This window comes from Fukomys damarensis, unplaced genomic scaffold (assembly GCF_012274545.1).
Source record: "Fukomys damarensis isolate Sample0158 unplaced genomic scaffold, DMR_v1.0_HiC HiC_scaffold_38, whole genome shotgun sequence".
NCBI classification, from domain to species: Eukaryota; Metazoa; Chordata; class Mammalia; order Rodentia; family Bathyergidae; genus Fukomys; species Fukomys damarensis.
In genome coordinates this window covers 21,982,565-21,996,528 of record NW_022900950.1, presented here as the reverse complement: position 1 = coordinate 21,996,528, position 13,964 = coordinate 21,982,565, and the positions used below count along the sequence as shown (strand labels likewise).

At 37.0% G+C, this 13,964-nt stretch overlaps 1 protein-coding gene across 7 annotated transcripts in view; it reads left to right on the top strand.

The window, feature by feature from the left end:
* Positions 1–6: 6 nt before the first annotated feature.
* The window catches only part of Ugt8 (UDP glycosyltransferase 8), a 70,227-nt gene continuing 56,269 nt past the window's right edge, over positions 7–13,964 (top strand). Inside the window, exon 1 of one of the 7 annotated variants that reach the window (XM_010633843.3) lies at positions 7–86. Coding sequence is in view for 1 of the 7 variants with exons in the window: in XM_010633842.3 (XP_010632144.1) it covers positions 540–546 (7 nt within the window). In the remaining 6 variants the exon portion in view is untranslated. Of the gene's footprint in view, positions 131–194; positions 547–13,829; positions 13,933–13,964 lie in introns of those variants that run through there. The other 6 variants (XM_010633845.3, XM_010633847.3, XM_010633846.3 and 3 more) reach the window with 6 other exon arrangements.

Here is a 13,964-nt window from a genome sequence, read left to right as displayed (position 1 = left end):
GAGTGGAGGGCTCTGGCGGGACTCGGACGCGCCGCGGCGAGCTGGAGGGCTGCGCGCGAACCCGCGGTGCAGGAGACACGGTGCTAGTACGGTAGAGGCGCCTGGGGCCCGGGCCATCCAAAGTAACCAGGTTCCCTAGTCCGTTAAGTGCGAACTCTGTGGCTTTATTTAGGGTTTATAAAGTTGGGTACGCTGGGCAGCGCTACTTTAAGGCGAGGATCGCCTCTGCGTGTACCTGTACCTCCGGTTCTGTGTACCTTTTAGCATCCCGGGGCAGGAGGTGGAGATCTCCTGGGAGCCTGAGGCACAATAGCTGCCCAGTCTAGACATTTGCAGCAGGTTGAGGGAATGTCACAGGCTGTTATCTGGAGAGTCACTTGTCTTAGGAGCCAGTGTGAGCCGTGGAAATAGAGCTTTTTATTTCAGTAAAAGGTTTAGCAAAAACCACCGACCCGAAATATTTTCTGTCTTTCACACTGTCATCTTTTAACAAAGAATTTTTCCAGATTAATGGCAAGAATGTGTGGCAGTTTGACTTGATGCCAGGTGTGCTCTTGTTTTTATTTTTGATAATTTTATCATGTTTCAAAAAAATGAAGAAAACAAAAACTGTGCCCTGGAGGAATCCTGTCATATTCCCCAGAGGAGAGTCATAGGAAGGATAGAAAGTTCTTTTTAATTCATAGTAATCAGAGTAATCATACTTTATCCTTAGGGATTTTTAAATTAATCAAAAAGTCATGTACTTCAATATATGGTAAAGGAGATGAGAACTTTGTATTAATTTAAGAGCCTGCAGACAATTTTCTCCTTGTAAAAAAACACTATCTCTTGGTAGTTTGAGGTTTTGCTCTGTTCAGAAACTATTTGAGACTGTACTAGAGAGAAATGCTCTAGTATTGTTATTTACTTGCCACCAACCAGATTAAATTAACATCTGTTTTGTGTCTTAGTGCTACAGAAGTGCTTAAAAACATGAAACCTAGTGCCTTGACATTTAATTAAAAAGTCTGATACTCTTCAGAGTTTGGGCATAACTGAACAGACTTTTTTTGGTAAAAACTGAGATTTGAACTCATTTCTAAATCTAAAGTTCTCAGAACTTTATGCTTGGTGTATTTGGAGAATACAGAATGGAGCAAATGTATTTATAACAAATTTATTTAGTGTAAAAATGTATTTTTTGTGTAAAGAGCTTGACCATTCACATTTCTCATTTTATACCGAGTTCAGGATATCCATGAAAAACTCATCAGCTTATTTACCTTATAATATTGCTGAAAAACCCTTCTTCAGTCCTTAAACTTCTTTTCAAAATTACTTGTGTGTCTGTTTGTCAAATAATAACGTTTTTGTTATGTGCAGTTTACTCTAGATTTCAAGGTGTACCTGACATTGCCAAGATAAGTCTGGGGAATGAGAAGTTTGCATTGTTTATGAATTATTTGGGCTAATGCTTATTTACATAAGCACATTTTCTTAATAATTCACCTCTCGCACTATTGTTTTTGTTTTTTGGTACTGGGGATTGAACTCAGGACCTTGCACTTGCAAGGCAGGCAGTGGCAATACTGAGCTAAATCCCTGGCCCTCTCACAGTATTAATTACTATCAACTTTTAGACATTGGGCTGTTAAAAATAAATTACTAAATCTTAGTCTGTCCTTGGAGTATATTGGATTTGTTTTGTTGTCGTTGGATTGAGTGTCTTTATGAGCATGAATTAATAAATAATTGAATGGTGCTATTCATTGAGGTGTAGGAGTTGTTTTTGTTTATAGCAAATGGTCTCAGCCTTCTGGGATGAAATACTACTAGAATAGAGACAGAAGTACCTTTTTTCTTTTGATGATTTTCCTGGGCCCTTTTTCTTTTAGCAGCTATCACTTTCTGTCTGGCTGTGAGTGGGCCTTGATTCTATATTATCTATTGTGTTTTTATTTTTCTTTCCATGAAATGATGTGGGCTATTGCTTGAGTATAAAGCCTTTGGACTGTATGATAGATACTTCCTGTTCATATGCTTTATTTCTGGGCTGACTGTGAGCTAAGAAGTTGAGGTTCCCAAAAGGGTATCCTTTATCTATGAGGTCTTAATGTGTTATAGAAAATTTTGTGCATGAGAAGAATGTCTTAATTTTAGACATTCAGTCTTTCAAAAGTCTTCCTTGCTGAGAAATTGAAGTAGCCCTTTTAAAAGAGTTTGCTTTTATTACATCAGGCCTAGACTGTTTTTCTTTAGGAATATATATGTATATATGTGCACATATGCATACATAGATGTGATATTGTGCATACCTCTTTCTGCCATTGAAACTCATTAACCTTAATGATGTTAATATTTCCTTTCCTGGAAGCCAGAATGAAGTGTAATTTGATAATCATGGTGACCATACTGGGGGCTAGGTTAAGTATTTAAATAGTGTTTTACATACCTATCTATGGAGAACCAACGTAATCAAATTAATTTGAATGAAGTAGTTTAATTTAGTCCTGAAACCTGTGGGAATCCTAGCTTCTTAATCTAAAATGTCTTACAGACATTCATTCTTTCCCCCAACAGGTACTTATTAAAAGCATATGATGTGCCAGACTTGGTGCTCTGAAAATACATTAACACCCCGGAAAGTTGAAGGGGCTGAGGGGGGCACAGACAGAAGAAAAGGTCATTTGACTAAGTATAGGTTAGTGCTGCACGTTTTGTTGGGCCCAGAGTACCAGAGTGGGAATTTGGAAGTGGCCAGTTGTACATGGGAGCAGAAGACTGAGAAGCTTTGTAGAAGGTGACACATGGATAAATCAGCACGGGCAAAAGAAAGATGATGGACAAGAGTTTGCCATTCTGGGGTGTGTAGATCGTTTTCTGTTTAGATTTGTTTTAAACAAAGGCTTAATTTGATCAGAAGTCAGCTGTCACAGCAGTTGATAAAGATGGATCTGAGATCTTTGAGACAGATAGGGCCATTTCGAAGGTATTGTAGTGACCATGGTAGGATGAAGAAAAGTGTTTGGTCACAAAGAAGATAGACCAGGCTTGGTGCATGCCTGTAACCCCAGCTACCCAGATGACTGAGGCAGGAGGATCCTAATTTGGAAGACAGCTTGGAAAATAAGCAAGGCATTGTCTCAAAGAGCAAGACCCTCGGGTGTAGCTCAGTGGTAGAGCACTACTGGATTTGATCCCTAGTGCTCCAAAAGAAATCCAACTGAAGATGTGTTCAGTGAATCATTGCACAGAAGTTCTGAGCAGAGACGTCCTGAGCTAGACAGGTAGATGAACAGATGGATGCTTGGGTGGATTACTTGGGCAGATTTTAGTGAATGGGTGATTGTAAACAATGAGAGTTGATAGGTTTTTAGGGCAAATCCAAGAAGTTAGTAGATACCTGGAGAGACCTGAGACTTGGATAAAGAAATAGTGAGCAGCAAAGAATGAGAAGGAACGGGCAAGAGAGGTGAAAAGGAGAATTAGGGGAGAAAGATTTTTAGTAGCTGAAGAAGAGAATTTCAAGAAATGACAGGTCAGATATGAAAACGATAAGTATTCTGTTCTCTGTGATCTTGGGCTATGTATTCTTCTGTATTTGCAAGCTGCATATTCATATAGCCATCTATAGAGACCAGATAGCCCTTGTATTCCATTTCCCACTTCAGTTTCACCATCACTGGCTTTCCTGTTAATCCATTGAGGAAAGGTTTGGGATTGAGGGGTAAACTCTGGCAGGTAGCATGTCAATGAGTAAATAAATGCTTCAAAGCTTGAACTTTGTATCCCAGAGGGCTATGGGCCAGGATTTCCAATAATAAGAAAGGAATGCAGATTCTGGAGTGTTGCATGATGAGTGAAAACCTACAGCCTCAATAAACAAGCTTTTTTTTTCCCCCATGATTTATTTTTAAATAAAAGATGTTGATCTATAGTCTGAAAAAGTGGGACCACTACCCTAGACTGACCACTTCTTTTGTGATAGTTCCTTCTTCTCTGCCTCAAAATGGGCATCAAAACACACACTTCCTAGGTCTTCTGTGAGCACTGCAGGAGATTGGCATGCACAATACCTGAAAGGTTTGTTACTGGCTCATGTTCATAAGTGCAAACTGCTTTTATGAAAGCAGGTTTTGGATTTGTGTTTAAGAGGCCCCAGAGAATTTTGCTTTCCAAAATGCTAGTTGTCATAGTTCTGGGAGAGTGGTTGAAAAGCAATTTTTATGATGAAAACTTAATCCTATTTATAGCCTTTTGGGTTAGAGGCCAGTAGAATAGCAGCACTTGGACATTTTGAAGGAAGCAGTCCTCGAAGAGAGTAGAGTAACCTCCAGAGCTTCGGGACGTGCTCAGAGGCCAGGAGCTTCTTTCAGCCTGGAGTGTGTCAGTACATACAGTTTTTAAAAGATAACCAAGTAGTGAATATTTAAAATGTCTTGTTTAAAGTATTCTTGGTATCCTTATTTTTCTCTACATCTCTAGGTAACCTAATACAAGCAAAACCAAAACATCATAAAATGGCTGATATCAAAACTTAACATATTTAATGATTCAGAAGACATTTCCATATCTCACAGGGTCTTACAGGTCAGCATTGTGAAAAGTAAAGATTAACATGTAATAGTGAAAGGACTAATTCATATAGTCCTTTGTTTGCTTTTCTAAGAAAGTTATGTCCACTACGATAATTTTTAAATATATTTTTTATCTTAGAATTTTTTTACTTGGGTAAAGTGATGCTTTATGTAAGTGATAAACATTTAAAACTTAAATTTTATGAAATATTTATATAAATATTTTACCCTCCAAGTAATAGGCATTTGAGAAAATGGCTATATAGATGAACTTATTTTCATTCAGTGATTGAATATAGTGCATTTTTTTTATATAAATTGGTTGTAAGGTGTAGCGACACTTAATTGGCTATATATAATGCTTTTTTACTTCAAATTAATATATGTATTTTGGTACATTCAGTTTTTATTCATTGCTTATAGTATATTTATATAGCACTTAGCGTAGTATGCAGCTTTTAGGAGACCCGATAAATGTTTGTTGAATAAATGGAATTTAATGTTCTTTCTTTTTGAGGTAAGCTGCGGTCTATTATGTAGGGATGTTTCATATTTGACTGTTTTTTTACTTGTATTCCCCAACTATACTTCACTTTGTGCTATCAGCATCTCCCTGTGCTGGAGTTGAGTCTCAGTGCTTTTTGTCCACTGTGCTTAGTACCTCCACGTGGATGGTCCTATTACCTACAAATCGTAATGCTCTGTGCATATGGTTTTAGGGTTAGGATTTCTTCCCATTTGGAATAGAATGGAATAGTTTTATACCATTTGGAATAGAATGGAAGAATTTATAATAACATTTTAGAAATAGTGTGTATTTTGCTTAGATTCTTACATATATATCTGAATTGGTTTTATTTTAATGGTGTAATCAGTTTTCATTGGCTTGATATAGATAACAGAAACAAATCTGCAAATACTAAAAACTCACATTTATAGCTGACTTACTAAATTTTTGCCTGATCTGGGATGATTAATTACATAATATGTGCAAAATCGTTTTCCACTTTTTAATTGTTTTGAAGAAATTTAATGTTTTCAAGACAACAAGTTGTAATTTTTTGTTACAATTATTAACTATAAGTTGGTCTAATAAATAGTAACTATGAGGCTGGTTTTCCTCCAAGTAAGATATTATGTTTAAATAATGTATGCTCATATATTTACAAAGTAGAATTTTATAAAATTTTGCTGTATTTGTTATAATAAGATGTTCTTGAATAGCTCCATAAATTAAATATTTATGGGATTTAAAATTTCAAAACAGTTGAATAGGGTAAGCACTTAACATTTTTAAATATCGGGTTTATAGATGTTTATTATATTATCATACTCTGTGTTAGAAAAATTTTCCAGTAAAAAAGCAGGTATGATTTTAAAACAGAATATTTTTAAAATTTATTTATTCATTCATTTTTTGGTTTCGGGGATCAAACTCAGGACATTGCATTTGTTAGTCAGGCTGTGGAACCACTGAGGTAAATCCCCGGCCCCTCATATTTTAAATACATGCAAAAACTTTGCTATTTGGAGCAATGTCCTTTTAAAAAGGAATCTTATTTGACTCCTGTTTTGATACATATGTTTTGCCAAAATTTCTGCTCTTTTACACACACACACACACACACGCACACACATACACACACATACACACACACAAAAGCACGCAAGCAGCAAAACAAGTTGGGCACGTTGCTAACTAATTTGAAGATTTTATAAACTTCACTTAAAAGTCTTAATATGATTCTATCTCATTCTCATCTAATTACTCATAACCACAGAGTAAGTAATCAACAAGAAAAAAAATATTTTTTTAAAAATTCTTACTATTAACAGCAGGAGTGCTGCTGTGCTGTTGTCTCACAGCTTTGAAACTGCTGCTCTGAGTTAGCAGTAGGCCAGCCACAGACTTGCTGTATGAAGAAAGCCCTTGTGCTTTACATAGCTTTTGCATTTGCTCTGTGCCCCTAGACCAGTTGTTCTCACTAAGCCAATCAGGAGAGCAGGGCTTGGAGGAAACTTGTCAAACAGGTTTGCCTGTCCATTTAGCAAGGGGGAGAAAGCAGTGAAAGTTAGGCATAAAGGTCAAGGGTGAAAGTGTTTTAAGGAGTATTAATGCTGATTACCAGCTCTGTTTTCTTCTGGTTTTACAAATATCTTGTAGACATTTTTGCCTATATGTATTAATGGGGATAGAATGGGAATAAGGGAAGTAAAAAAGGGAAGAAGAACAAGATAGGGTAAGAGGAAAAAAAAATAGTGGAGAGAATGAGCATTTCATTGTCCCATTTGGTCTTTGTGTAAACTGGCTGTATCAAAGCAGGAAGCTGGGGATGAGTAATTAAATGCATGCTGTGGTGTTCAACGTGTAAAATAGGGCCACCATCCAGGTGGAGGTGAGGGTGTACATTAGTAGTATTGGTGGGAAAAGGTAGTGAGCTTCTCTGTCATGACCTTATTTGAGAAATTCTCTTTCCTGCCTAAATAATAATGTTATATTCACACAATGTTTGTTGTACTTAGCAAATCTCCTAACACTTACATTCTATAATTTTGTCCTTATTGTGCCTCTGAGCACCATTTGCTCTCTACTGGTATTTTATGGAGTATGATTTGGGGGCACAGAGTCACTTTGAAGGTCACCAGGATAATCCCTGAGGGATTTAGTGTTAGGATCTGTGGGTCCTGGTTCCTCTTGCTCCTTCAACTGCCCTACACCGCCTGCCTAGTTTTTCCCAAGGTTAAGACCTTGACCTCATTATCTAGTTTAGCCTCTTGCCTCTACCCTCTACTCTCTTCTTACCTGCTGAGATTGCCACCTCTCTCACAACTACCTGTAATTGCTTTTTATCTGTTCTTTGGGTTGTGCCTTTGCTTCCTTTATGTGCATTTTGAAGAACATCTTTGTCCTCAAGCCTGCAGTCTTCTCTCTCTATCCTTGCTGCTTTGGTGAGGTGATTCAACACCATGGAATGGATCTTTATTTATTTATAAATAGCTGATCTGGAGTTCTGGCTCTGGTTTCTCACCAGCTACTCTCAAAAGCCTAAAATTCACCCTCAGCTTCCAAACTTGCCCTAGTTTGTTATCAGTCTTCCAGTGACAGAATGGTGGTTTTTTGTTGTTGTTGCTGCTATGTAACAAACTTTAATCAAACTCAAATAGAAACCAGCAGAAAGACAAAAAAAAAAAAAGCAAAAATAAAAAAATCCCAAAACTCTTTTGAAGGATATTTGAGGGTTAGACATGTATACAATTGGATATAAAAACTAGCCTAATTTAAAATGGTTAAATCGCATGCAAGGTGATCACTTTTTAACATATCTGTTAAGCTGAAAAATTTAGGGCTACAACAACGTATTAAATATTTGTGCAATTTAGGCAATCATTAACCTCGAGATCTGTAAAACTTTGCATTTAACAGTTTTAGATTTTTGGTCATCTACTGTTGTAAAAGATGAACACATACTTTGTGAAGCACAACAAACTCATCCCAATGTGCTAAAAGATTTCATCAAACTTTTGCCTGGCTTCCTCTGGCACTTGTTCCTAAAAGTGATTTCAATCTTCATGCTGAGGGTTTGTTCAAGAAAACCAGTGGTGCCAAACTGCAAAGTGTCCATTGTCCCAGTGGACTTCTATAAACCATTTTTTTTTCTTTTTTGGTACATTTTAGGTATACAGTACAGTTACATTCATCATTGGGATCTTGTACCTTCACATGTCGTATTTTGGTTCTTATTTTTTAACCATTCCCCTGGGCTCCTTTTACCCCCTCCTCCCTTCCCTATTTACAAAGATTTTGATTCCATTTTTTTCCTTTTCTCTTATTTTTTCTTTTCCCTTCTTAGCTTTCTCCTACCCCTCCCACCTGCCCTATACCTTTAGACTTTTTTCCTATTACACAGTATCAGTTATACATTTTGATCCTTATTTACACTTTTAGTTTATCACACCAGAGAAACTACTCGGTGTGTGTCCTGTTAATTTTACTTAAGAGTATGCCCTCAATGTGCATCCACTTAGCTATAAATGTCTCTAGTTTCTCCTTCTTTATGGCTGAGCAATATTCCATTTTATATAAAAAAAAAATCACATTGTCTTTATTCAGTCTCCAGTTGGTGGGCAGTTAAGTTGTTTCCAAGTTTTAGCTATTACAAACTGTGCTGCTATAAACATGGGTGAACATAAATCACTGTGGTATGATTCTTTTAATTCTTTTGTGAAGATACGCAGCAGGAGAATAGCTGGGTCAAATGGGGCTTCTAATCCTAGTTGTTTAATATATCTCCCTATTGATTTCCACAGTGGTTGCAAGAATGGTGTTGTTTTTTACTTACCCTCTCCTTTGTCCCTTGTGTCTAGTCTGGTCCCTAATTTGGTCACATCTTTTTTCATGAACCCCCTGCCTACAGCCATTCTTCCTTTCTGTCTTCCATTCACCTTGTGCTCTTTGTGCAGTCCCTTGTCACTTGACCTCAACTGTATTAATGCATCTTTCTGGCCACTCCCTTGACCTTTGATTCCTCCCATTACTCTCAGTCAGCTGTCTTTATCACTAAATGCTCTACCACTTGCCTTTTATTTTCACCATCTTTCAGCCAGACCTTCAGGGCTCTTTGTTGTCCTGCTGCATTCTGATTCCATCACCCCATTTATCTTCTCCTAACCTCCTACAGGCTTCCATGATCCCTTGGACATTTGCTTCAGGATATTCCCCTCCTTGAAATATTCTGCTTTTTTTTACCTCTATACCTTTAGATTCTTAAGGTTTTGACAGCCAGTACTCACTTCTGTTCTTTCCAGTTTCACTTTAATTTCTACTGTTGCATATATTGATGATAGTTTGATACTTAATTCTCTTCAGTCCTCCCTCTGAGGAGAGTGAGCTTTTATGAGTCAGAGTCTCTGTTTTTGTCTTCCCCTAAACCACTCTGGACAAATAGTACTTAAGATACTCAAACATCCTTGGTTGATATCTGTAGTTTCTCAAAGACAGGGAGGTAGGGAAGCCCCTAGTGTCCTCTGCCTATATTGATGCTTTTCCCTGTTGTTTTTCACTCCCCAACTTGCATCATTTAAACTGAAAATATTCTCCAATTTTGCTTTTAAATGAAATGTTCTGTGTGGGAGCAACACACATTATACACGGGCTGCTCCTTCATGTAGTCACAGTGGAAAAGTCTTTTCTGCAAAAAGGTTATGGTATAGTTTCATGGAACTCTTCATTATAAAATTAAAGGTAGGATTTTCTTTGAAATTTACCTGGGCCTTCTAATAGATGGAAGTACATTCACAGCTATTCTAGGTAAATCTAGTAAAAAGAAGTAGTAACAGAAATATGGTTTTTATTTTGTGTTTATGTCTGAATGTAAGTATGCCTGATGTCATGAAATAGTGGAGAAAGGAGTGATTACACAGGTGAGGAAAGTGACTTCTGAAACATTTTGATCCCCTCCCCCTCTTACACCCATGTATGCAAAGCACCTACCCAGGCACAATGATTGTTTTTCTCCTTCTGTGCTCAGTTCCTTCTTTAATAATTGCCAAACTTCTTCTGGTTCAAATGCCTCCCCTTCCATCTCTTTCTGAGCAGGGTAATAGGAGGTGAAATAGGAATAAGAATAAAACTACATGTTCGGAAATATCCTAAGGGAAAAAATGGAAAGAAAAAGAAACAAAGAATGGAAAGAATTGAAATCAAGAAAACTGTTAATAAGTAGTGATGCTTGTTTGTGTTATTTGGCACATTTAGATAATTCTTCAAGGCATTGAGTGGTGATTATGTTAGACTTTCTGAGCATATGATTTGGTGTGTACTTTTTCTTCAGATTTCTAAACTGGGCACAAAGCTCAGAATTGAGCTCTACTGACTTCCTGCACTCCCTTACTTCCTTTCTCTTCCCTGCTGCCTGTCTCCCTTTCTGGAGATAAGGTTTCTGTGTTTTAGAGGAATTGCAAGGTTAGGTCCTAGTTATTGGCTTTCAGTGGGTGTGGGGGCAGGGAGGTGGACAGTTTAGAGAGGATAGGGGTCTACCTTGCCCTCAGATCTAGTTTTTTAATGTCACCCTGTGTAGTAGTTGTCCAGCCCATATATAGGCCCAACATGCTTTCTGCTTTTCACCATTTTGCCAATAAAAATATTTTAGCTTATTTTAATACTACTTAAAGGCAATCATAATCCTACTCCTATTCCTGCTCCCTTGTCCAGAGGAAATAGAAGAATAGACATTTTGAATTAGTTGTGTTGATTTCCCGGAGGTCAGTACAATGACTGTAACATTTAAGAACTAATTCAGCCATTCATTCAACAAGCAGCGTATAATGTGATAGAACTCTCAGCCATAGAGCCACAATGCTTTGTGGCTCTTTTAAAGTATATTTAAGGGTTTTATAGTATAAAGTTTTAAGAAGGTCACTCAGGCTTTTCCAAGACTTCTACTTTCAAGAAAAAGTTGATCTGCTATCTGACATATGGCAGTGAGACCCTTGGAGAATCTTTAGAGAGTACAGGTAGGAGATACTGGATAGGGACACAGGAAACCTGACTGCTGGTTTCATCTCTGGCAATGAGTAACTATGAACTAGTTATGTGGTGCTAGGTAACTACTCCCTAGGGATTTGTCCCTTTCACTATACATGAGAGGGTTTGGACTGAATTATATTTAGTTTTGAAATTGCAACTCCGATTTGTTCTTTAAATGAAAAGACATGCTTTTATTTAACATTCTTGGTATGATTTTCTAACAAACATTAAGGGCCAAGATTTAAGTATATTTATATTATTTTTGTAGGACTTAACAGTTGAAATGATATATAATACTATTCTGCACTTAATGGGGTAAATATTTGATATATAGAAGATACAGAGCTGCACTTTTTACCATAGTGATGGGGTGTTAAGGGGGAATTAAATTATGTCTTTCTGAAGACTCTGCCAAAATCTTTTTCTTCTGGGGATTAATATCACTTTGCTGATTTAAAATCTAACAGTCTGTAACATGCTTCTCATGGTTATTCTACTGGAATTTTATGAGACAATAGGAGGTTTGTTATTTTTTCACCTGTGAGGACTCAAGGAATTGAATAGGGAAATACCTAGAAATTTTTATTGTTGTTAATATTTAGTGAGAAATTTTTGGTCCTAAAACATGTCTGTTACATTATACAGAAACTTATTTTGTGCTTTAGTGTTAATGTAGATCATGTTAAAAATTCATCCAGTGCTATTTTTTTTCTAATCATCATACATTTTTGTGACCTTAAGAATTTCTTGTAATGATATATTGAAATAGCAGTTCCCCCATCTATGAAAGGATTTCATTGTGGGAGATGGAAATTTTGTCTGAGTACTCCAAATTCACTTGCTATATCTCACTAATTAAAATCTCAATGAAACAGTTGTAAAAAAGTTAGAATGCAGCATTTTAAAACATAAGAGCATCAGGTTTTTAAAGAAAACATACACCTGTCAGAATTGTAAGCCTCATTTTCAGTTTCATGATTGATTAAACTTTCTCATATGTTAAAAGATGAGATCAGATTGGAAACAAAGGACTACCGTGTTGTTTGTTGAATGCTAATCATTTGAGGCAGATGCTTGGAGATGGGGAGAACTGGTACCAAGCTTGTCTTAAGAAACTGTAGAAAAAGAAACCCATACCTTACTCTGCATTTTAAAACTAAAAATGTGATAAAGACTTGAAGTGCTATAAAGCCACCATTTTCTATATTAAAAAGGAAAATTGTATTCTTTTAAGTTGCCAACTTTTATCCTAATCAGTGATCCTCACAACGTGGTTCTTGGTCCACCAGCATCAGCATTACTTATTAGGAATTCGGATTCTTGGGCATTTCCTGGATCTACAGAGTTAGAAGCTCTGAGGAGGGATACACAAATTCGTGGCTTAGCAAGACCTCCACATACTTTTGATGTGTATTACTTGGTGAGACGCACTCATCTATGATACTAAATATGCAGTCAGTTCATTTGCTCATTGGATGATCAGTATGTGTTTGGAGGGTGATTGGATCATGGGGTTGCTGTACTCCAGTGGATTCATCCATTCATGAGTTCAGTAGCTGGATGTGCTATCAGAAGGTGGGGCCTAGTTGGAGGTGGTCACTGGAAGGGTGTGTTCTTATCTCCAGCATCTCCCTTCTCTGCCTGCTTCCTGGTTGGCATGGGTTGAAGACGTTTTCCTCCATTAGGCCCCTTTGCTAGGCTGTTTCTGCCTTGGAGAAAGCTGAAACTGTGAGCCAAAATAGACCTTTCCTCCTTTATTAAATTGTGTGTGCCTGGTATTTTGACTGAGCATTGGGGAAAGACAGGTATTCTTAGTTGAGTTAAAGCCTACTCCCTGAGTTATTAAAAAGAACAATATGGATTTGTTGTTTTTGTGTATTATGCCACATTATTGTCTGAAGTGTAGCCTAGAGGTCCTCAATCTTGTGATCATCTGGGAGCATTAAAAGAAAGCAAGATGCTGTAAGACATGGACCCTCATCTCCAGAAATTCTGATTTAATTGAACTAGGTTGGTAGGTTGGGGGTGGCAGGTTTTCAGGCAGGCATCTCTAGCTTTTAAAGTCTTCCTAGGTGATAATAATGTGTAGCTAGAGTTGAACTATAGCCATATGTTTAAAGGTTGGCTCACCTAGTACATGTCAGTTCATTAAAAATTATATATTAGGTCTGTTAAGTCCTTTCATTACTTTAGGCAAATTGTTCTTTGTATATGTGTGACTAAAAAATAATTTGGTTTCCCATAGGTTTTTGGTATTATTGACTATTTGATCATGTTTTGTGGCTGTTTTACCTTTGGCTTTACTAAATCCTGTCTTTTTTTTTTCTTTTCATTAACTTTATTGGTACATTTAAGGTAAACAGTACAGTTACATTCATCCTTGTGGTCTTGTACCTTTACATGATGTATCTTGGTTCTTATTTTTTTCCCATTCCCCTGTCCTCCCTTTACCCTCCCTTCTCTCATTACAAAGACTTTGTTTCCATTTAAATCCTGTCTTACTAAAAGACAGTCTCTCTATAAAGCAGCAACATCCATATCACCAGGAAGCTGGTGATAATAATTTAGGGTTCCCACTCCAGACCTACTAAACCCCAATTTATATTTTAATAAAGTTTAAAACCAAGGTAATTTCATTTCTCTTCTTTCTTTAGTACCCTGTAATTTGTGAATACAATTATATTGATCTCATGAAACATTTTTGTTTTGACATACTAGGGATTGAACTCAGGAAATGCTGAACTATATCCTCAGCCCATTCTAAAAGTTTTGTCTTATCAAATGGGTCAAGCTGGGTTCAAACATGCAGTGTTCCTGACTCAGTTTTCTGAGTCCCTGATATTACAGGTATGTGCCACCACCCTTGGCTTAAACCAATT